At 41.4% G+C, this 23,077-nt stretch overlaps 2 protein-coding genes across 4 annotated transcripts in view; both read left to right on the top strand.

Moving 5' to 3' along the window:
- The window catches only part of MBD1 (methyl-CpG binding domain protein 1), a 19,628-nt gene extending 15,912 nt beyond the window's left edge, over window positions 1-3,716 (top strand). For all 3 annotated transcript variants that reach the window (XM_036418928.2, XM_036418940.2, XM_036418943.2), the window contains one exon: window positions 3,178-3,716. The gene's annotated coding sequence lies outside the window, so the exon portion shown is untranslated. The remainder of the gene's footprint in view (window positions 1-3,177) is intronic.
- Window positions 28-23,077, top strand: CFAP53 (cilia and flagella associated protein 53). The gene is made up of 8 exons (XM_036418948.2): window positions 28-279; window positions 3,178-3,407; window positions 4,145-4,318; window positions 7,478-7,781; window positions 9,181-9,399; window positions 12,547-12,763; window positions 17,994-18,096; window positions 22,484-23,077. The coding sequence occupies exons 1-8, from the start codon at window positions 211-213 to the stop codon at window positions 22,710-22,712; spliced, it is 1,545 nt and encodes a 514-aa protein (XP_036274841.1). The 5' UTR covers window positions 28-210; the 3' UTR covers window positions 22,713-23,077.

Below are 23,077 nucleotides of genomic sequence, written 5' to 3'. Positions count from 1 at the left end.
CCCCCCCCCCCGCAGCTTCTCCGCTTCCAGAGGAAGTCCCAAGTCCCGCGTCTATGGTCACCAGGGTGACAAGATCAACTTCCGCCCTTCCCACCTGCCCCGCGAGGCTCACCATGGCAACCTGACATCTGCCTCGCGGAAGCTGGTTCCGCTGGTCGCCACCGTTAGGGGACTGCGACCGCAGCCGCCCCACCCCGAGGGGCCTGGAAAATGTACAGCCAGCGGTTTGGCATCGTGCAGCGGGAGGTTAAGGGCCCCACTCCCAAAGTGGTGATGGTGGTAAGAGGGCATGGGTGCGGGTCCCTTCTGCATTCTGCACCCTCCAGCACTCCGGATCCAGCGGAGCCCAGTCTGGTCTCCAGCGGGGGCTCTCGGGAAAACTGGTGCTGACACAATGGGGTTGGGTTTCGAAAAAACATAATTTCGCTTCGTGTTCCATCCCTCTTCCCCCTCCCCTGCGTCAGTTACAATATTTAGATTCTGTATTTGGAGAATTACTACTTGGGATCTTGAGGGGTTTCAGTCTCCAAGACACCCAAAGGCTGTCCTCGTTCCTTGCGATTTGCGGTGTGTGTGTGTGTGTCGTGGGAAAGGCAGTGGGTCAGGCAGCAGGAAACTGGGTCTGGGCTGGAGGTGATTCGGCTGTCTGTGGAAGGGGTGTTGGGCTGTGAGCGGTTGCCAGGGGTTATAGAGCCCCTCTGTGCAAACTCTCCTGTAACAGAGTGTCCCTGCAGGCCTGGATGGAGACAGGAGGGTTTTTGCTTGGAAAGCTGGCTTGGTCTTAGGTCCATGCACTTGTGTTTCCAAAGGCTAGAAAACTTCCATGTGTAATTAGGCTATTATGGAGGCATTCCTTGAATTCCTCCTGCATGCACGGCAAAGTGGGAGATACAATGACCCTAGGAGGTTTACCCTCCCATAGAAGTCTGATCCCTGCCTTTAAATTGCTTATTATCTAATGCAGAAACAACTTGCTCATGCAGGAAACCATAAAAGGTTAACAATAGAACGTGATATGCTATCAGATAATGAAGGATACAATTTTATTAAATGTATCAATATGTGTTCAAAATGGTGTGTGCATTTCCAACTTTTTAGTGGATGTTTGTATAAAATGAATATATTTACAGAAATACAAGTTACCCAAAATGTCAGGAGCATAGCCTTGCATTAAATTCCTGGCACAATAGAAATAGAAATAAAGTTCTACCATCAGTTTTGCTTTTCTTTTATACCTTTCCTTAGCTCTCTCCTCTCTCCCACCCTTTCTTCCTTCTCACAATTCATTTCATATACATTCTATATATAATTGACCTTGAACAACATAGGTTTGAATTGCATGATATTCACTCAAAAATGGATTTTTTTCAATAAATACCTGTGCTATTTTTTTTAAATGTTTTCATTGATTTTAGAGAGAAAGGAAGGAAGAGAGAGAAATATCCATTGCTGCCTCCTGCATGCCCCCACTGGAGATTGAGCCAGCAACCTGGGCTTGTACCCTAACTGGGAATCAAACTGGTGACTTCTTGGTGCATGGGTAAATGCTCTACCAATGAGCCAAACCAGCTGGGCCCTGTTCTATCTATTTTTTTTTTTTTTTTTTTTTTTTTTTTTTTTTTTTTTACAGAGAGAAAGGGAATATTTTTTTTTTTTTACAGAGAGATAGAGAGTTAGAAACATCGATGAGAGAGGAACATCGATCAGCTGCCTCCTGCATAGTCCTCACTGGGGAAATGCCTGCACCAAGATACATGCCCCTGATTGGAACTGAACCAGGGACCCTTAGGTCCACAGGCTGATGCTCTACCCACTGAGACAAACCAGTCAGGGCTGTACTATTTTTGATTGACAGTTGGAGTCCAGAGATGCAGAGAGCTGACTATGCATTGATCTATTTTTTAAAATATTTTTATAGTGGACTAACATTCACAGATTTTGGTAGGGGTGGTGGTGGTGGTGGTGGTGGTGGTGGTGGTGGTCCTGGAATTATTCACCTGTGGATACCAAGGAACAACTTAAGTTTTGGGGAAGTCAAAAGTTATAGGTGCCGAAACCGGTTTGGCTCGGTGGATAGAGCGTTGGCCTGTGGACTGAACGGTCCCAGGTTCGATTCCAGTCAAGGGCATGTACCTTGGTTGCGGGCACATCCCTAATAGGGGGTGTGCATGAGGCAGCTAATCGATGATTCGTTCTCATCAATGTTTCTAACTCTCTATCCCTCTCCCTTCCTCTCTGTAAAAAATCAATAAAAAATATATTTTTTAAAAGTTATGCTGAAACCGGTTTGGCTCAGTGGATAGAGCATTGGCTTGGGGACTGAAGGGCCCCGGGTTCAATTCCGGTCAAGGGCATGTACCTTGGTTGCGGGCACATCCCCAGTAGGGGGTGTGCAAGAGGCAGTTGATCGATGACTCTCTCTCATCGATGTTTCTAACTTGCTATCTCTCTCCCTTCCTCTCTGTACAAAATCAATAAAATATATTTTAAAAAAAAGTTATAGGTGAATTTTTTGACTTTGTATGCTCCTAGCTCCTTTTTTGTTCAAGGGTCACCTGTAGGTAGCAGCCTCTTATAAATTTTTTAAATTGATTTTTGAGAGAGAGAGATTTGTTGTTGGTAACTTATTTATACATTCATTAGTTTCTTCTTCTATGTACCATGGCTAGAGATCAAACCTGCAGTCTTAGCATATGGGCACCATGCTCTAACCATAAGGTACTTGGTCATAGCCACATGGTAGCCTCTTTTAACTGAAAGTGTTTTGATGGTGGTAACTATGTTGTCTGCCGAGAGAAACAGTAGAATACTGAGTGGCAAGATCAAGGTAAAAAGTCGGAAGACCTCTAATTCTTGTTCTATCCAGGTCTGCTCTAAATGAAGCACCTTGAGCACATCACTTGATGTCTCTGATTTGACTAGATAATCTCAGGCATCCCATTCACATTTTTTACTTTATAATTCTATGAACTTTTATTCAAATGGCACTTGAGAAATATTTGAGATGGATTTGATCTTAAGTACAGGCTCACAGAATCAAACAAGTTACACCTTAGCCACTTAAACTTATATAGTACCAAGTTTTATTTAGTCTGAGTATTTGTGGAGATCATGATTAATTGAAAATATGCTGTTGATTTTGGATCTATCAAAAGTGATAGTTGTTCTTTGTTTTAGAGAGCCAAGCCTCCCGAAGGCCAAAAGGCTGACCAACAGCTGGAGAGAATCCTACGCAGCTATCAGAAGCAGCATGATATTTTGAATTCCGTTAAGTCCTTAGAGCGGCATCGCTTGAAAGTTGACTGGTTCCAGCGCAATGACCGCAGATTTGTGGACAGTCTTGTGAAAACAAGAATAAAGGATGCCATGCAAGGATTTCTCATCAACACTGAAGAAAGACGAAACAAGTAAGGCTCACAAGCCTGACGACCCAGACGATGAAATAATCCTGAAACTACTTGAGATTGACCAGTCAAAAAAATCAAGTAAATGTTATAGTAAGAATCATGGCTGAGATATTCATATTCCTGCCAAATCAATAACTAAGTATTTTTACTTATAATCACCGGCATTATCATGATAGCAAAATAATAATTGTTTTATATTTTGTTACTTTAATTAAAATCTCATTTTTCCTTTTGTTAAAAGATATACATTACATAACACATCTATATGTGATCAAATAAAATATGGCACAGATAAGTGCTTTATTTTTTAGTAAGTTTTTGTTGATTTCAGAGAGGAAGGGCAAGGAAGAAAGGTGAGAGAGAGAGAGATCAACTATGAGAGAGTATCACCAATCAGCTGCCTCCTGCAAGCCCCCATCAGGAAGAGAGTCCAGAACTCAGGCATGTGCCCTGACCAGGAATTGAACCATGACATCCTTGTTCATAGGTTGACGCTCAACCACTGAGCAACACTGGCTCATAGGTTGACGCTCAACCACTGAGCTTTCTTTGTTGCTTTAAATGACAACTTGCTTTATTTTATGGAAGAATGCAATGATCTTTCCCTTCTCATGAAATGTATGATTAAACATGAACTTCTGAAATAAAATTTAACAAAATAAAAATAAATTTGTAAAATGATGTATGTGGCATCACAGTTTTAATTTAAATTTTTTATTTTTGTCATTTTGTTTCAGGCTCCGTGAACTTTTAGCAGCAGAAGAAAATGAGTATTTTTCTGAAATGCAATTGAAAGAAGAACCAATTGAAGAGAGAAAAGAAAAAATGAAAGCGAAAACCAGATATTTAAAGGAGAAGAAAGAAAAAGAGAGGCAAGATTTTGTGGCTGAAAAGCTAGACCAGCAATTCAGGTAATGATCTCAGAAAAACACACACACAAAATATGTGTATTAAAAAAGGCTTAAGATTGCTAATGTACAGTAGAGTATAGCTTTAAGAGGTTATAGACAGTAGTTGTACCTTTAAGTCTTGGTAATTATATACACATCATTGCAAAATGCAGGCACTAAGGGATTTTTTTGTTTTGCGTTAAGTACTCTTAATAGTTATTCGCAACAAATTTCAAGTATAATATACAGTATTATTGCTTATAGCCCAAGATAAAGTAAAACTAAACTCTGAGTTTAAAGTATGGTAGAATACAGAAGGAATATATGAGTTCTTTTTTCACAGCGCAAGAAATCTGAATAGATGAGATATCCAAAGGTCAACAGATGTGAGAAAGAAGCAAAACCAAGCATGTGGAGGGACCAAGACATGGTTCTTTTTGATGTTGTTTATCCTCACCTGAGGACATTTTTCCATTGATTTTTAGAGCTAAAGGAAGGGACAGGGAGAGACAGAGATAGAAACATCGTCGATGTGGGAGACACACATCAATTTGTGGCCTCCTGCCTACACCCTGACTAGGGCTGGGGATTGATCCTGCAACTGAAGTACGTACCCTTGACCAGGAATCAAATCTGAGACCCTTCAGTCCATGGGCCAATACTCTATCCACTAAGCCAAACCAGCTAAGGCAAGACATGGTTCAGAGATAAAGCTTTTGCCATCTCTTCTCTTTTTGCCATCAAGTTGCTATTAACCATATAGACTGTCTTGCATCTTCCCAGTAGAGGCCCGAAAGAGAAGTGAGCTATCGCAGTGACTAGTGCCTACAGATTGCAGATAGAGCTGCTAACTAAGTAAATTAAACTGCTAAGACTAGAGGGAATGGGAAGTTTCAGGGTTTGGAGCTGCTAAAGAAGGGCAGTGAGGAAAACCAGAGCAGTTATGCATATCACTAGAAGGATCTTGTTACTCCCCATCTTGAAGATGGGTAACTTGAGTTACACAGATAGTCATTTTATTAGATTTTCAAGCTTGTAGTAACCAAGACAGAATTAGACTTGGATTATCTGGCCCTTCTGAAGTTTAGCCTCATCTCCTGTCCTTGGTTGGATTTGGGCACTCCCTGCTGGCTGCTAGAAGATGCTGTGAGGGACAAGGGGACACTAATAAGTGAATTTCAATGGGCCATTCATATATTTCCCTAAAGGCTGGTAATTTCCCTAACAGTTGTTTGTGTGCTTATTTGCCATCTGTAGATCATCCTCTTTGTCAAATGTCTCTTCATTTCTTTTGCCCATTTTCTAATTGGATTAGCTATTAAGTTTTTAGAGCACTTTATTTATTCTGGATATGAGTCCTTTGTGCAGGATATATGGTTTGGAAATATTTTTTTCCTAATCTGTAGCTTGTTTTGTTTTATTCTGTTTCACAGAGAAAAAGATTTTAATTTTGATGAAACCCAGTTTATCCAATACTTCTTTTATGGAGCATGCTCTTGGTACATTGTGATTTTCTTTTAGGTGTTCTGTATTTATACACAATGAACGATTGAACCCCAGATTAAAGTAGAAAGTTTTGAGCTTTGTTTTGCTTTGGGTGTTTTTGTTAAACACCCTAGGATGCATGGCTAGAACACTTGTCTCTGTCAGTGACTGGTCAGGCATTGTTTTAAGCACTTTACATGTATGTACTCTTACAATGAGGTACCAAAGAACCTAAACTCTAGGGCTAGCCTGCCAGGTTTTCACTCCCCGCTCTACCACATATGAAATGTATGAATGCTTTACCTATGATGCTTAACTGCTCTGTGCCTCCTCTTTCTCATCTGTAAATGGGGGCTGATCATAATGATGAAAATGAACTTGCAGTAATGCTCACTGTAACATTGGTGGTTATGAAGATGATAAAAGTCCATACCTATAATGTGCTTAGAACAATGCCTGCAAATTAAAAATCAGTAAGTGCTGCCAATATTATTACTACTCCTGGAAAGACTCTTAGGCTCCCTGAGTTAACTCTAACATGGAGGTAATTCTTGCTCCTACATTTTAGTTATAAGATACTTACGAGGATGATACAAGATTTTATGTGTGAAAGTACCATGTAAAGCACTCACAAACAAAAAGGTTTCCCTTTTTATCAGTGATTATTTTTATTAAAATAGAGGTATTGACCACTCTTGCAATAAGAGTTTAGACTTCATCCTTCCTTTCAGTCTTAGCTAGTAAAATGTCATCAGAAGTTCTATATTGAGCCCATTCTCAAACTTCAGGTTCTTGGTGCTGAATTTTATTTTGAAACCAGGAAGACTTGATGTTTATAAGCATTGCCTTCAGTCAGAGGGCCTCCTCGCCTGGCTGGATGCCAGAACCTCCTGGATGCTCTGACAAGCTGCAGAGGCCTGTGTCCACCCCAGGTGTTCTGATTTGCCTAGTCTGGTCTGGGAGGAGGGACAAAAGAAGTGGGGAGTAGGATTTTGAAAATATCCGGAGTAATTCTGAAGTGTAGACATTGATGCATATCAAAGGGCTCACTTAAGAATTTTTGAAGAAATTTGAATAACCAAGACTGAAAGAAAGGGCACTTGTGGTGAGAGCGTGTTTTCTCGAATGGTGACATAGCCTGGGTGACAAAGGCAGCTCGGGCGAAACCCCTTTAGTGGACGGGTGCCCTGCCCAGATCCCAGGGAGATGGGGAAGCCTTCATCTGTGCGGTCACAGATGACCTTTCCTTGAAAGTGCATGTGGGGTCTCTTCCTACCGAAGCCTCATCCACTTGTAATATTGTAGGGGCCCATCTCTCTTGTATTTCCTCTGTAGTAATAATCATAGTTACCAGTTATTGCACTCTTATTAGTTACCAGGCATTTACATCTGTTACCTCTGTTCCTTACCAGAACCTTAAAAGTGTTAAAAAAAAAAAAAAAAAAAAAAAAAAAAAAAAAAACTCAGATAGGTCAAGTTTCCAACCCAAGGTCACACAGGAAATGTGACTGGACTCAAAGCCTGCTCTGTCTGACCCAGTGCCCATATTTTGTCTGTGACATCATGATGCCTATCTCCCTGCCACTCAACACACGTTTGCTCATAGGGCCTACATCCAGATCTTCGACTGTACAGATAGGTGCCTAAAGAGAGCCATGTCTCAGGAAGGTTTTGTCTTTAAAATTCTCCCTTCAGGGAACGCTGCGAGGAGTTCCGCGCTCAGTTGCAGTCTCTCCACGAGAAGAGGGTGTGTGAGGAGCGGAAAGCACAGGTTGCGTTCAATGAGGAGCTGAAAAGGCAAAAACTGGTGGAAGAGCAGATGTTCTGTAAGCTCTGGGAGGAAGACCGATTAGCCAAGGAAAGGCGGGAAGCTGAAGAGGCGGAGAGACAGAAAGAGCTAGAGGAGAACACTCGGCTGGGGCTGAATGCCCAGGTCATGGAAATCAACGCGCGAAGGCGGGCGGCGCAGCAGCTGAAGGAAGAGGAGGGTCGCCTCGTGGTGAGCCTTCTAGCATGCCCGTCACGGGCTGGTCACTCCGTGGTTACAGGACCGGTCTGCAGGCCTGTGGCTGCACAGGTTGCCCAATGCCCTTGGCCGGTTCACGGGGCAACATGATCAGAGCTTTGGATTTCCAGGCCCAGCAGAGAGCAAGTTACTGCACTACGGTGGCTCAATTTCTTTATTTTTGAAAGGAGGAAAAATGCACCTGCCTTTTTTGGGAGGGTGAAATGGGATAATCATTGGCAGTGCAATGGAGGGATTGCGGCAATTTGGTAACATCCCCTGTACTTTGCTATATGATATGTAAATTGACTTTCCAAATCCTATGAAGAAATGCTGTGGAACAGCTATGACCAGTATCAATAATTTAGTTCCAACAAGATTGCTGCCTCTACTGCAGCATTTTCAACTAGTGTGCGGTTGAAACATGTAGCACCTCTTTGGCCGGGGCACTGCCCTCTTTTCCCTTAGGCTGTCTAATAAAACAATGACAGCAGCCAACACAGCAATAACCATCTGCTGTGAATGAATCAGCATTACACCATCATTATCTAACTTATTTGATAGTTAAATCAGAACCCAAATACGGTTTTTATAAGTCTTTTTTAGAAAGAAGGACTACATATTTATTATTCACTTGAGATTGAAAGATCGAAAGGGGTGCAATAAATTCATTACATTGCACAGCAGGTAAGATTAAAACTATCCTGGTGAAGCCAAAACATGGCAAACTACTTTCAGGTCTCTCAATCTTTAACAGTCCGTCCCTTCATCCCTCCTTCCCCCCTACTGATTACTACGTCATCTACTATCCCAGCTGGACAAATACTTATCCCTTCAGGAGAGTTCAGCTGCCTCTGGCAGGAGGACTAATGTCACACATATTCTACTAAACTCACAATGCCCAATAGTATTGGTGCCCAGTTAAAACTGCCTGTTTGTCCAGGCAATCAAGCCAGCCAAAAGCTAAGAAAATGAGAGGAAGGGGGGAATACTTTGAAGAACATAATGCTTAAAATTTGGTTTTGTGTATTTAGCTGATAGGTACATTTCCATTTTGGACTCTTATTGCTGTTTAATAAAGCACCCACGTCTAGATGTGCAGATGGCAAAGAAGAGTAAAGTGTAGAAGGCCAATCCACTGAAATGTTGAGAGTGGTGCTGAGTGATGGGTACTAGGTTTAAAGGTGATTTATCTTTATACATTTCTGCATTTTGAACTTGACAACTATTACTTTATAATTACACAGCAATTTCACAAAGCCTTACTGCTGGCTCAGCATGAGAAGGCAAGTTTTATTTCTTATAGTCCTTCTAATTCCAGGTATGTATATGAAACACATTTATTTGTTTTGTCCAACTGTACTGAATTATCTTCTTTATTGTTCTGCTTTAGGAAAATGACAGAGCTCAGGTGAAATTTGAGGATGAGCAGGATAAGCTAAAGAAACAGAGGTCAAAACAGAAACTTAGGGACACTTTGCAAAAAGCCCTCCAAGAGAAGATAGAGCGTCTTCAGCAGGAGTACAAAGAAGAAACGGACTTTCGCATGAAACTCACGCAAATGGCCCAGAAAGACTTACAGGACGAGGCTGATAAAAACAAGCAAAAAAGAGTAAGACATGCATTCAGTGTCTAATATGTGCTGGATGACATTCCTTGTTCAGCTCTTCGTCTTACAGGAGCCAGCCACATGCAGAATGAACCATAACAGTGCCATTCTAAGTATGCTGTCAGCATCATCTGGGAGAATGTGAGAGAGAGAAATTCGTAGGCTCCAGAATCAGAATCTAGAAATCCTGGCAGGGGCAAGAAATCTGTGTTTTAACAAGCTCCCCCAGGTTTATTCAGATGCTCACTGAGTCCTGAGAACTCCTACCCTGTCTCTTGGTGATGGGATCGCAGGAGGAGAAGGGATTATGCCTGCCTGCATGTTGGGAAAGTGATGTGAAAGGATATGTAAAATGTTGGCAGGCAAGGAGAGTAGAGAAAAGCATTCTAGTATTCATTCAGCTGTCTGTTCCTTTGACATTTTATTGAACTCTGAAGGGTGTCATGCTTTTCCTATAGTACTGTTTTTAAAGGCTATTTCTAAGAGCAGTTTAGGTTCATAGCAAAGTTGAACAGAAGATACAGAAATTTCCTATAGCCTCCTACCCCAACAAATGCAAAGCCTCTTCCCATTATTAACATTCCCTAACAGAGTGGAACATTTGTTACAATTGATTAACCTACACTATTATCATTATCACCCAAGGTCCATAATTTACATTAAACTTCACTTTTGGTTGTGTGTGTGTGTGTGTGTGTGTGTGTGTGTGTGTGTGTGTTTTATTTTGTTAATCCTCACCGGAAGGTATTTTTCCATTGCTTTTTAGAGAGAGTGGTTGGGAGGGGGGAAACAGAGAGAGAAAACATTGCTGTGAGAGAGACACATCAATTAGTTGGTGCTCCCTTCAAGCCTGCATTAAGATTCACTCTTGGTGTTTGGACAAATGTATAATGACACAAATCTACCATGACAGTACCATACAGAGTAGTTTCACTGGCCTAAAACTGTCTCCATGGTTTTGCCTTTTCCCAGAAAGTCATATAGTTGGAATTATAAAGTATGTAGCCTTTTTAGATTGGTTTATTTCACTAAGTAATATGCATTTAAGTTTCCTACATGTCTTTTCAACCTGTCAAAAATCAATGGAGAGTAAATGTGAGGGTTTATTTCTGGACTTTTAGTTCTAGTATACCATTAATCTATATGTCCATCCTTATGCTGCATCGCATGTTTATGCATCTTTTTAAAAAATATATATTTTATTGATTTTGTACAGAGAGGAAGGGAGAGAGATAGAGTTAGAAACATAGATGAGAGAGAGTCATCCATCAGTTGCCTCTTGCACACCCCCTACTGGGGATCTGCTCGCAACCAAGGTACATGCCCTTGACTGGAATCGAACCCGGGACCCTTCAGTCCCCAAGCCGACGCTCTATCCATTGAGCCAAACTGGTCCTGGCTGTTTATGCATCTTGATCACTAGCTTTGTAGTGAGTTTGAAATCAGGACATGTAAATCCTCCAACTTTGTTCTTCTTTTTCAAATTGTTCTGATTATTCGGTCTCCCTTCAATTTCCATGTGAATTTAGGATCATTTTATTGATTTCTGCAAAGAAGACAATGAAATTTTGTTAGGGTTTATTTTGAACCTCTAGACCACATGTGTCAAACACAAGGCCCGCGGGCCAAATCCGTCCCGCCAGGCCTTGCAGTGTGGCCCGCACCGCGCTGTCATCACTGCACTCCGCTGCGTTTCCATCACAATGACAGTTTATGACTGTTCAGTAAACCATTTGGCCCGCGATTTAGGCTGGATTTTAGATTTTGGCCCCTTCTCTGATTGAGTTCGACACCCCTACTATAGACCAATTTGGGCACAATTGCCATTTTAACAATATTGTTTACTGATCCATAAACACAGGATGTCCTTTCGTTTATTTAGGTCTTCTTTAATTACTTCAATAATATTTCTTAGTTTTAAGAGTATAAGTTTTGCCCTTCTCTTATTAAATTTATTCCCAAATAAGAATGAGACTACGTATACAAGCCCTAAAACCTTGCCAGTCCTACCTCAGGTCTATGATTTTCTCAAAAGAGATCAGATCAGAGATTGGATGGAACAGCACAAATATAAAACCATGAAAGATGGAGAAGTAAACTGAAATGTCATTGTTGTAAAGTCCAGTTCACAACCTTAGCTGCACATTCAAATCACTTGGGAACTTAAAAACTATCCATTAGATAAGAATCTCTTGAGGTGAGACTAGGCCCTTAATACTTTTTAAGCTCCCCAAATGGGCATAGTTCGTGTCTTTCTCTCTCTCCCTCTCCCTCTCTCTCTCTCTCTCTCTCTCTCTCTCTCTCTCTCTCTCTCTCTCTCTTTTTCCTCCTCCTCCTCCTCCTCCTCCTCCTCCTCCTCCTCCTCCTCCTCCTCCTCCTCCTCCTCTCCTCCTCTTCTCCCCAGCATATTTTCCTTGTCTCTCTCTCCTAAGCTCCAAGGGCCCTTTTTCGGCCTTGGTAACTTGTTTCCTGAGCCTATTTTTCTACGGCTCACTTCTACCTCTGTGGCTTTCTAAATAAACTTTTGCTTGTATTTAGAGTCTTGGCTCTGAAATTTTTCTTAGCCAGAACTCAAGTAAGGAATAAAAACAAAGAAAGAAAAGCTCTCCAGGTTATTCCAAAGTGTAACTAAGATTGATAATTTCTTTTATAAAATATCAGGTGACTGACTCATCTTCTAGTCAGAGACAGTGCCATAATAGTAGTAGTGATTTATTTTGTTTATCAGGTTAAGATTTCATCTAGCCAAATTAAAATAAATGAAAATAAAGCTGTACCATTGCAAATTACTTGGGAACTGCTTTGAGACACACTTTTTGGAATAGTGTTTGAATTAACTTACTCAACAATGTATTTTAAGACATTTCAAACAGATACAAAGAATAGTTCAAAGAACCCTAATGTGTCCCTTACCTAGCTTCAACAACCATCAGCTAGTGATCATTCTTGTTTCATCTATAGCACCATCCAATACCCCCATCACCCCTAAATATTTGGAAGTAAACCCTCGACATAATATTTCATCTATAAAATTTCAGTGGTAGTTCTGAAACATTGAGATTGTAATTCAAAATTGTTTTTAAATATCCTCAATATCATTATCAGACCTATGAATGTTTTAACAACATGTGGTAAATTTATGTTATGTAGGAAGATATGATAAGAGAACAGAAGATATATCGTGAATATTTGGCACAGCAGCGTGAGGAAGAAAATGCTCAGGAGAAAGAATTGGACAGAATATTAGAAGAAGAGAAGGCAAAGAAGTGGGCAGAGAAGGACAAACAGCTGAAACTTGAAAAGGAGGCAAGGAAACAACTTATGAATGAGGTCATGTGTACAAGAAAACTTCAAGTTCAAGAAAAGTGTAAGGAAATGAATTATATTTTAGTTGGGCTTTTATTCAATTTAAGTAGCATCCAAAATATGTATTAAATAGGTATTCTGTATAAACTACTATGAGGGATGTAAAAAAGGATTAAGGCAAGATCCCTGCTTTGCAGGTCTTACCTACATGTGACCACCTAAAGCATACGGAGAGGGTTATGTCCCAGCAGACTCTGAGCAGTCGTAGGGGAGACGTTCTGAAGGGTAAAGGAACACCATGACTAGTCTGTGAGCCTTAGTGATTATGAAGGAGAGTGAGAAGGTAGGGCAAGACACACATGTCCCCGTCCTCCCTTTTATCTGTCCCTCTATGCTTTCTGCAGGTGTCTCCATACCTCCCTACCTACGGACCTTTGCGTGGGTAGTTTTCTCTATGATGCTTTTGATCTAGAGGAATTCTGGACAACTTTCAGGCAGCTCAAATGTCTCATTTCTCAAGAGGCCCTCTGTGTCACCCTGTTCCTACTCCTTCTGGGGCTCTCACTATGTCCTACTCATGTCTTAGCACACCGTTGTGTTCCCTGAGCTTCAAACAGTACCTGGGGCTCTCACTGAGTCCTGCTCATGTCTTAGCACGCCATTGTACTCCCTGAGCTCCAAACCATGCTTGCTTATAAAAGGAAGTATCTGTTAAGAAACCGCCATCTCCTGATTCCCATCATTCCAAGTCCAGCCCAGAAGCTGGATGATTCATAGTTAGGGTGCCATTAGGCTTCACATTAGTTGTCTTTGCAAGAGAAAGCTCATCTTGGCTCCTTTGGTTAATTCTCCACTCCATGTACTATAACAGCAGTTAAAAATTAAGTCAGCCCAGCCTTTGTTGCTCAGTGGTTGAGCATCGACCTATGAACCAGGAGGTTATGGTTCAGTTGCCATTCAGGGCACATACCTGGATTACTGCTTGATCTTGGTAGGGGGCGTGCACGAGGCAGCAGATAAATGATTCTCTCATCATTGATGCTTCTATCTCTCTCCCTCTCCCTTCCTCTCTGCAATAAAAAAAAACAAAAAACAAAAACTTAAAAAATTATTAAGTATTAGAAGAAAGCTTATAAATGAAAAAGATTCTGTGTTCATCCACGATAAATAATTCAGAACAGAATGAGAAAACAAAGAAGGTAAGCATTTGGGACCATTTATAAAGAAGGATACAAAATCAGCTATAATTCCATCAACCCAGGAATAGCTACTATTCACAACTTCCTGTAATTCCCTCCAGTATTTTTATTTTTATTTTTTTTTAAATAAATCTTCATTGTTCATAATATTACAAAAGTTTCTCATTTTTCCCCCTCCACCAGGTTCCCACCACACCCTCTGCCCTTTCCCCACACCCCATTGTCCTCATCCATAGGTGCACAGTTTATATTCAGTCTCTTCCTGCACTCCCCACTCCCCTTTTCCCTGAGAATCATCAGTCCACTCCCCTTCCATACCTCTGATTCTATTATATTCAACAGTTAATACTGTTCATCAGATTTTTTTTTAATTCCTTTGGTTTTTAGATTCACTTGTTGATAGTTACGTATTTGTTGTTCATAATTTCTATCGTTATTTTCTTTCTCTTCTGAAAGAACCCCCTTCAGCAATTCATATAATTAAGGATTGGCGGTGATGAACTCCTTTAGCTTTTTTTTTTATTATTATTATTAGTGAAGCTCTCTATCTGGCCTTCGATTCTGAGTATAGCTTTGCTGGGTAGAGTATTTTTGGCTGTAGGTTCTTGCTATCATCACCTTGAATATTTTTTGCCATTCTCATCTGGCCTGCATGGTTTCTGTTGAGAAATCAGCTGACAATCATATGGGTGCTCCTTTGTAGGTAACTACCTGCTTTTCTTTTGCTGCTTTTAATATTCTCTCTGTCTTTTGCTCTTGGAATTTTAATTATGATTTGTCTTGGTGTGGTCCTCTTTGGGTTCCTTTTGTTTGGGGTTCTGTGTGCTTCCTGGACTTGTAAGTCTATTTCTTTCACCAGGTGGGGGAAGTTTTCTTTCACTATTTCTTTCAATATGTTTTCTGTATCTTGCTCTCTCTCATCTTCTGGGACTCCCATAATTCTGATGTTGGTTTGCTTGAAGTTGTCCCAGAGGTTTCTTACACTATCTTCAACTTTCTTGATTCTCTTGTCTTCTTGCTTCTGCTGAGGAGTGTCCTCTGGCTCTTTATGTTCCAAATCTTTGACTTGATTCTTGCGATCTTCCATTCTGTTTTTAGGACTCTGTATAATATTTTTTTATTTCAGACAATGTATTCTTTATTTCTAGTTGATCCCTTTTCATATCCTCATAGTTCTCATTTATTTTATCAGCCTTTTCTAGGAAATTCTTGAAAAACCTTATAACCGTGGTTTTGAACTTTATATCCAGTCACTTTTTGTCCTGCATTTCTTTCGTTTGTGATGTTTCCTTGTCTAGGCATTTTTGCTGCTTCCCTGAGTTGGTAGGGTGGCTTTGTGTGTTAAGGTGTCCTATATGGTTCAGTGGGTCAGCCTCCCAGTTATCTGAGGTGGACACTCTTGGTGCAGCCCTTTGTGGACTGTGTGTACAGCCTTTTGTAGTTAAGTCTTTTAAAAAATATATATATTTTTTTATTGATTTTTTGCAGAAAAGAAGGGAGAGAGAGAGCTAGAGATGTCGATGAGAGAGAAACATCGACTAGCTGCCTCCTGCACACCCCCTACTGGGGATGTGCCCGCAACCAATGTACATGCCCTTGACCGGAATCGAACTCGGGACCCTTCAGTCCGCAGACCGAAGCTCTACCACTGAGCCAAACTGGTTTCGGCTGTAGTTAAGTCTTAATTGTTGTTGGTATCACTGGGAGGAACTGACCTCAAGTCCAATTGGCTGTGAGGATCACCTGTGTCTATGCCGGGAGACAGTCTTATTCAAAAGCCTCTGTACTCAGCTTGGATGGGGGGAGTTTCAGGGTAGAGCCTACAGCCTTGGCTTCCTGTCAGCCCTGCCCTATGAGGTTCCTGAGTCTCTGTGTTCCTCAGTGTCCTTTGGTACTCGCTGCAAGCACCTCTGAGAGCAAGGTGCCCTCGAGTTTCGCCCACTACCAGACAGTCTAGTCTTTCCCCCAATGAGCCTGGAACTGGGGTTCGGTGCAGTTGGAAGTGGGGTTCAGTGCAGTTAGGAGCTTTTGTCTCCTTCCCACTAGGGCAATCCAGCGGCACAGTCAACAGTCAGTCCTCTGTGTGCAATGTGTGCAACTCCTGGGCTCTGCCTTTTGCCACTCCCATGATTTTCAGCCTTACAGTCCAGATTCCCTCAGTATGAGCATGAGTCTCCAGGGTCTGGTCTAGAACTGGTGTTCAGTGCAGTTGGAACTGGGGCTCAGCACAGTCCGGAGCTTTTGTCTCCTTCCTGCTGGGCAATCTAGCTGCACAGTCAACAGTTCGTCCTCTGCACACAATGTGCGCGACTCCGGGGATCTGCCTTTTGCTGCTCCCCTGAGTTTCTGCCTTACAGCCTAGAATCCCTCTGTATGAGCCTGGGACCCCAGGGTCTCACCCAGAACTGGGGTTCAGTGCAGTTGGAACTGGAGTTCAGCACAGTCTGGAGATTTTTATCTCCTTCCCGCTAGGGAATGCCAGCCAGGCACTTAGCCGCCCCTCCTCTCTGGCTCCGTCCTCTCCCCACGAGGGCACCTTAGGCTTTTTCAGCTCCTCTGATTTTCCTTCTGGTTTTCTCTTTCCTTTTAGTTGTAGAATCTCTAGTCAGTCTACTTTCCTGTAGTTCTGGATAATGTCCACTTTATATTTTAGTTGTATTTTTTTGAAATTGTTGTGTGAGGCTGCAGTTAGGCGTTTACCTATGCCGCCATCTTCAAGTATTTTTATTATGTATATAATTTTCCCCTACAAATTAGGGTCATTTTGTATATATTGTTTTATAGCCTGGATTCTGCACTTATTATAAACATTTCCCAGGTCATTTTTCTTCAGTTATAAGATTTGTAATGCTGCCTAGAAATCCATTATAAAAATGGACCATAATTTATTTTACCAAAACACAACCAATGGACTTTTAGATTGTTTTGAATCTTCTTACCAGTACTTTAGTATTGCAGGTTATCATGAGTAAGTGGCAGGTGAATGTGTTACATTTGTCCTAAAAGCTCTGTAAATAGTTTATGTTGGCTTATATATGATTGTTTAAGATAAATTTCTATAAGTGGATTTTCGGAAGATATGTACATTTCAAATGTGTATTGCCTGGTTGTGTTTATTCTTTTGTGAACTCTGTTTTCTTTGTCATTTTTTTCCCCATAGGGATGCTTCAGTTTTTATTATTTAATTTTTATTTATTTATTCTTTTTTATTTTTTTATTAATTTCTTTATTGACTAAGGTATCACATATTTGTCCTCAACACCCATTCCAATCCCCACACTCCCCCACTCTTTCCCCCACTCCCCTATTGTCCTTGACCACTGGTTAGGCTCATATGTGTGCACATAAGTCCTTTGGTTGAGCTCTCTCTTTTATCCCCACCCTTCCTTTGAGGTCCAACAGTCTGACCCATGGCTCCTTATCTCTGGGTCTGTTCTTGTTCATCAGTCTATATTTTCACCATTTCCCCTAGATGAGTGAGATCATGTCCTACTGGAAATATAAGAATAAAAAACGAGACAAGCAATAATGGTTATGCTGAAAGGCATATGAATCAGTCTGCAGTGAGCTTCTTTCTGGGCCACCAGTTCTTTTGAGACCCAATTTCAATGTCAAACAGTTCCTTATGTGTACATGTCAGCAATGGTATTTCAGTTCTGGATGGTGGGCAAATGGTGGTAATGCAGGTCCAACCCTATTATTTAATTTTTAAAAACCTTTTATACAAGACTTTTTAAATTTATATTTTGTAATAAATAAAAGCTCTCATTAACATTAATGCAATAGAATTAATTATTTGTCCTCAAGAAGAGAACGTTCTATGGTAATTGCTTTGAAAAAGGCTGAGCAAAGTGTCTCAACAAAAAATGATTAAGAGAAAATCTGTGTAGATCACATAGCACATATGAACCAACCTAAACCCTGCACTTTCCTCAATGGAGATAACTACTTCTATCTTATTGGCCTAAGATCCAGCCCAGTGATTCTAACCTCTGCCTTTCTAAAAATAATATGCCGTTGATGCCCAGAAAGATGTTAGCAAGTCTTGTCTGAAAAGAGTCAATTGGCAAGTATTGCTGTTGTCTTTCTTAGTGCAACGAAAAGCGAAAGAACTGGAAGAACGTGCTCTGGAAGAGCAGCACATACTGGAAGGTCTTAAAGAACTTGACCGTAAAGAGGAGGAGAATTTTGTAAGGTATGCTTTTGTTTTCTTAATTATCACTTACCATCTAAATAAAAAAATGGAGATTTTTAACACAGAGGACCATGTGCCATAATTCTTGCATTACTGACATTATTTTACATCAGTACAGTCAGGTGTTACGTAGCGTTTCCACCCACGGACTGCAGATACAATGATGGTCCCCTGGGATGATAACAGAGTCGAACCATTCCTATCACCTAGTGCTGTCGCCGCTCTAATAATGCTGTAGTACAGCTCATTACTCCCATGGTTATGGCGATGCTGGTGTAAACAAACCTACCATGCTGCCAGTAGGATAAAAGTATTGTATTCTGTGTTTTTGTTTGGACGCCCTGACCGGGAATCGAACCAGTGACCTTGCAGTGCACGGGACAACGCTCAACCAACTGAGCCACACAGGCAGGGCCTATTCTGTTTCTACTGTACCTTTGGATATGTTTGGATACACAAACAGCAGGCTTGAGGCCTAGGTGTATAATAGGCTATCCCATCTAGGTTTGTATAAATGCACTCCGCAATGTTCAACACAATGAAATCACCTGACATATTTCTCATGTATCCCTATTTCCTTTAGGACAAATATCCTTTTATTTGTCCTAAAGGCTCAAATCACTCTACAGAATTTCATATTAAAATAAGTATCAAGGTGCCTGGCTAGCTCAGTCAGTAGAGCATGAGACTCTTAAAATAAGTATCAACCATCTTGGTAAAATTAAATTCTCTTGCTATTGTGTACATTCTGATTATACTAATTGGGTATTGATCTGAATGATCATCTTTATTTTATTTATTTTTTGTTAATTCTCACCTTAGGATATTTTTTTTCCATCGCTTTCAGAAAGAGTAGAAGGGAGGGAGGGAGGGAGGAGGAGAGAGAGAGAGAAAGACACTGATGTGAGAGAGACATATTGATTGGTTGCTTCCTGCATCACCACAACAGGGGGCCAGGAGTGAACCCACAACCCAGATGTGTGTCCTTGACTGGGAATTGGGCCCAAGACTCTTTGGTATGCAGTCCAATGCTCTAGCTACTGAGCCACATTGGCTAGGTCAGATGAACATCTTGAAAAAATAATATAAATTAGAAAAAACTTTTTTAAACAGGCACCAATCCTATATCCTAATGAAATAACTTGATGACCGCCCCCCCCCCAAGAAAACAAACTGTGAAAATAGAATCTGCCACAGAAGCATATATATACTATAATCTTTATTTCTAATGAAACCTGATATTAAAAATGTGGCTTATTGATCAATTATAAAATGGTGCAACTGCTAAAGATAACAGTATGAAATTTCCTCAAAAATGAATAATAGAGCCAAAGCCTGTTTGGCTCAGTGGATGGAGCTTCGGCCTGTGGACTGAAGGGTCCCAGGTTCGATTCCGGTCAAGGGCATGTGCCTTGGTTGCGGGCACATCCCTGTGGGGGGTGTGCAGGAGGCAGCCGATATATGTTTCTCTCTCATAGATGTTTCTGGCTCTCTGTCCCTCTCTCTTCCTCTCTGTGAAAAATCAATAAAATATATTTAAAAAATTAATAATAGAACTGTCATATTGTTGATGTAAGAAATGTCCAAACCTGTAGAGAATGTGTTTGAGCCAACACTGATGACAGTTGCCAGGAAGCAAGATCTCAAATGCTCTGAGAACGGCTGTTTCACGGTTTCTCTTAAGCATTTGGAATAAAGGAGGGAAGGGAAGAAAGATTACCTAAGGGTGGGAGAAAGCAAGGATTACAGCATAGTTAACAAGATTATATGCTTTTTTGAGTGGTTATGCTTATTTCAAGACTTGTTAATGTATATGCCTGGTGCATGACTACCCACCATGACCTGCCCAGTTAGGGATTTATGATCAGATCACCCTGTGAGGTTACTTTCCATAGAATTCCTGCTTAGTCCACAATATGGTCTGGCAATTTCACTTTTCCATAGAATTCCTGCTTAGTCCACAATATGGTCTGGCAATTTCACTTCTGCATATAAAATAATTAAAAGCAGGTCCTTGAAGAGAGATGTGCATGGCCATGTTCATAGCAGCACTAGTCACAATAGCCAAGAGGTGGAAATAATCCAAATGTCCATTAACAGATGAATAAACAAAATATGGAATCTGTATACAGCCTTAAAAAAGAAGGAAATTCTGACACATGTTACAACATGGATAAATCTTGAGGTCATTATGGTAAGTGAAATAAGCCAGACACCAAAATATAAGCACTGTGTGATTCTACTTATATGAGGTACCTAGAATAGTCAAATCCATAGAGACAGCAAATAGGATGGTGGTCACCAGGGGCTGAGGAGAAGGGGAAAAGGTGAGTTTTCAGTTTTTGATGGGTATAGAATTTCAGATTTGCAAGATGAAAAAATAATAGAGATTTATTTTACAACAATGTGAATATACTTAACACTTAAAAATGGTTAAGATGGTAAATTTTACATTATGTGTTTTTTACCACAATAAAAAAATCACACTATAAATTAAAAAAATTTTTTTTAATCCTCACCCAAGGATATATTTTTATTGATATTTAGAGAGAGAGAAAAGGTAAGGGAGAGGGAGAGGGAGAGAGAGAAACATTTATGTGAGAGAGAAGCATCGATCCGTTGCCTCCCAGTATGTGCCTGATCAAGGACTGAGGATTGAACCAGCAATCTGAGTATGTGCCCTGACCAGGAATCAAACCTGCGACCTTTCAATATTTGGGATGACACTCCAATCAACAGAGACACACCAGCCAGGGCTCACAGTATACATTTAAAATGTGGCTTATATATATAAAATGTTGCTTATCTATGGAAGAAATTGTCCAGTTAATACTGAACAGAATGAGGCAAACTTACCCACCTAGTCACCACAATATGAGACCACTGCAGGCTTTCCCTGTAGTGGCCTGGCCCTTTGATAGGCAGTCTTGGAGAGGAGAGGAAGAGGGGATGGAAAAAGACCAAAACTCTCTCCATATCACAGTGAATATTTTGAAAAATTCCTTCCCTAAAAATTAGTATTTGTTTTAAGATTATCTTAATTATTACATACTAGAGGCCCGGTGCATGAAATTCGTGCACGGGGGTGGTGGGGGGTGTCCCTCAGCCCAGCCTGCACCCTCTCTAATCTGGGACCCCTCAAGGGATGACATCCCTCTCACAATCCAGGACTGCTGGCTCACATCTGCTCGCCTGCCTGCCAGCCTGATCACCCCTAACCACTCCCATGCCAGCCTGATTGATGTCTAACTGCTCCCCTGCCAGCCTGTTTGCCCCCAACTTCCCTCCTCTGCTGGCCTGGTCACCCCTAACTGCCCTCCCCTGAAGGCTTGATTGCCCCAACTGCCCTCCCTTGCAGGCCTGGTCCCTCTCAACTGCCCTCCCTTGCAGGCTTGGTGCCTCCCAACTGCCCTCCCCTGCTTGCCTTATTGCCCACAATTGCCCTCCCTTGCAGGCCTGGTCCCTCCCAACTGCCTCTCCTGCTGACCATCTTGTGTCCACATAGGGGCAGGATCTTTGACCACATGGGGACAGCTATCTTGAGCTTGTGTGTTGGAGTGATGGTCAATCTGCATATTACTCTTTTATTAGATAGGATAGAGGCCTGGTGCATGGGTGGGGGCCAGCTAGTTTGCCCTGAAGGGTGTCTCAGATCAGGGTGGGGGTTCCCTTGGGGTGTAGGGTGGCCTGAGTGAGGGGCCTGTGGTGGTTTGCAGGCTGGCCATGCCCCTTGTGACCCAGGCAGAGGCCCTGGTATCTGGAATTTATTTACCTTCTACAATTGAAACTTTGTAGCCTGGAGCAGAGCCAAGCCTCCTGCTGTCTCTGTGGCTGGCAGCCATTTCTATTGGGACTTATGTACCTTCTGTAATTGAAACTTTGTAGCCTTAAGCAGAGGCCTGGGCCCCCCAGGGTATGCAGAAAGCTTTGCTTCCTAAGTTGCTGGAGGCAACCCTAACCTGCTCTCTCCAGCTCTGTGGCTGCTGCCATTTGTTTGGATTTGTTTACCTTCTATAATTGAAACTTTGTAGCCTTGAGTGGAGGCATAGGCTGGCAAGAGCATGAGGAAAGCTTGGCTTCTTTTGTTGCCTGGGAAACCCAAGCTTTCCTCCTCCTCTCTGTAGCTGTAGCCATCTTGGTTAGGTTTATTTGCATACTTGCTCTGATTGGCTGGTGGGTGTGGCTTGTTGGTGTAGTGAAGTGATGGTTAATTTGCATATTATGCTTTTATTATGTAGGATTGAATACATTATTGGATTTGCCATTTGTTTCTTCCCCACTCACCCTGATTGTATTTTCACTCCAATTACATTTTAATTATAATGCCCTAAATAAATCCAAATGCTTACTTCTATAATTTTCTACTTTGACGTTTCTAATACTGCAGACGCTCCGGTTTAGCCCAGGAGTACCGGAAGCAGCTTAAGATGCAAATGTCCTACCAGCAGCAGGCCCGGGAGGCACAGAAGGAGGAGGAGCGCCGGGAGCTGGAAGTGGGGAGAGCAGGTGACAAGATGTGCCAGGACAGGATCCAGGAGCTCCTGCACCACCCTCGGGTGCAGCTCAATAACGTCCATCCCATGCGGAGGGCATGCCATGCGAAGCTCCCACCATAGCTTCATAAACATCAATGTTTATTCAGTCTTTTAAAAATTTTAACTAAAACACACTTATATGTTCCTTTGAGCTCATAGATAAACTTCCTTTTTCTCTGAGTTTGCAAAATGATACATAATTTTGTTCCTTTTTTTTGATTTCACGGATTTACAAACCTGAATGATATTTCATATCACAGTTATTTTCCTCACCTAGCTGACTTTTATCTCATCTACCGGCTAAAATGCTAACCCTGTTTTGTGGGGAGGTTTAGGCTGGGAATCTTGGGCACTGTGTAAAATATGTTTTACTGGTTAAGTTTTTAAAAAGGTAGACATGAACATGCTCATATTCCTAACATTCAACATTAAAATTATCTTCACTT

This window comes from Pipistrellus kuhlii, unplaced genomic scaffold, assembly GCF_014108245.1.
Source record: "Pipistrellus kuhlii isolate mPipKuh1 unplaced genomic scaffold, mPipKuh1.p scaffold_m20_p_6, whole genome shotgun sequence".
In the NCBI taxonomy this organism is placed as follows: domain Eukaryota; kingdom Metazoa; phylum Chordata; class Mammalia; order Chiroptera; family Vespertilionidae; genus Pipistrellus; species Pipistrellus kuhlii.
This window is presented reverse-complemented; position numbering and strand designations above follow the sequence as displayed.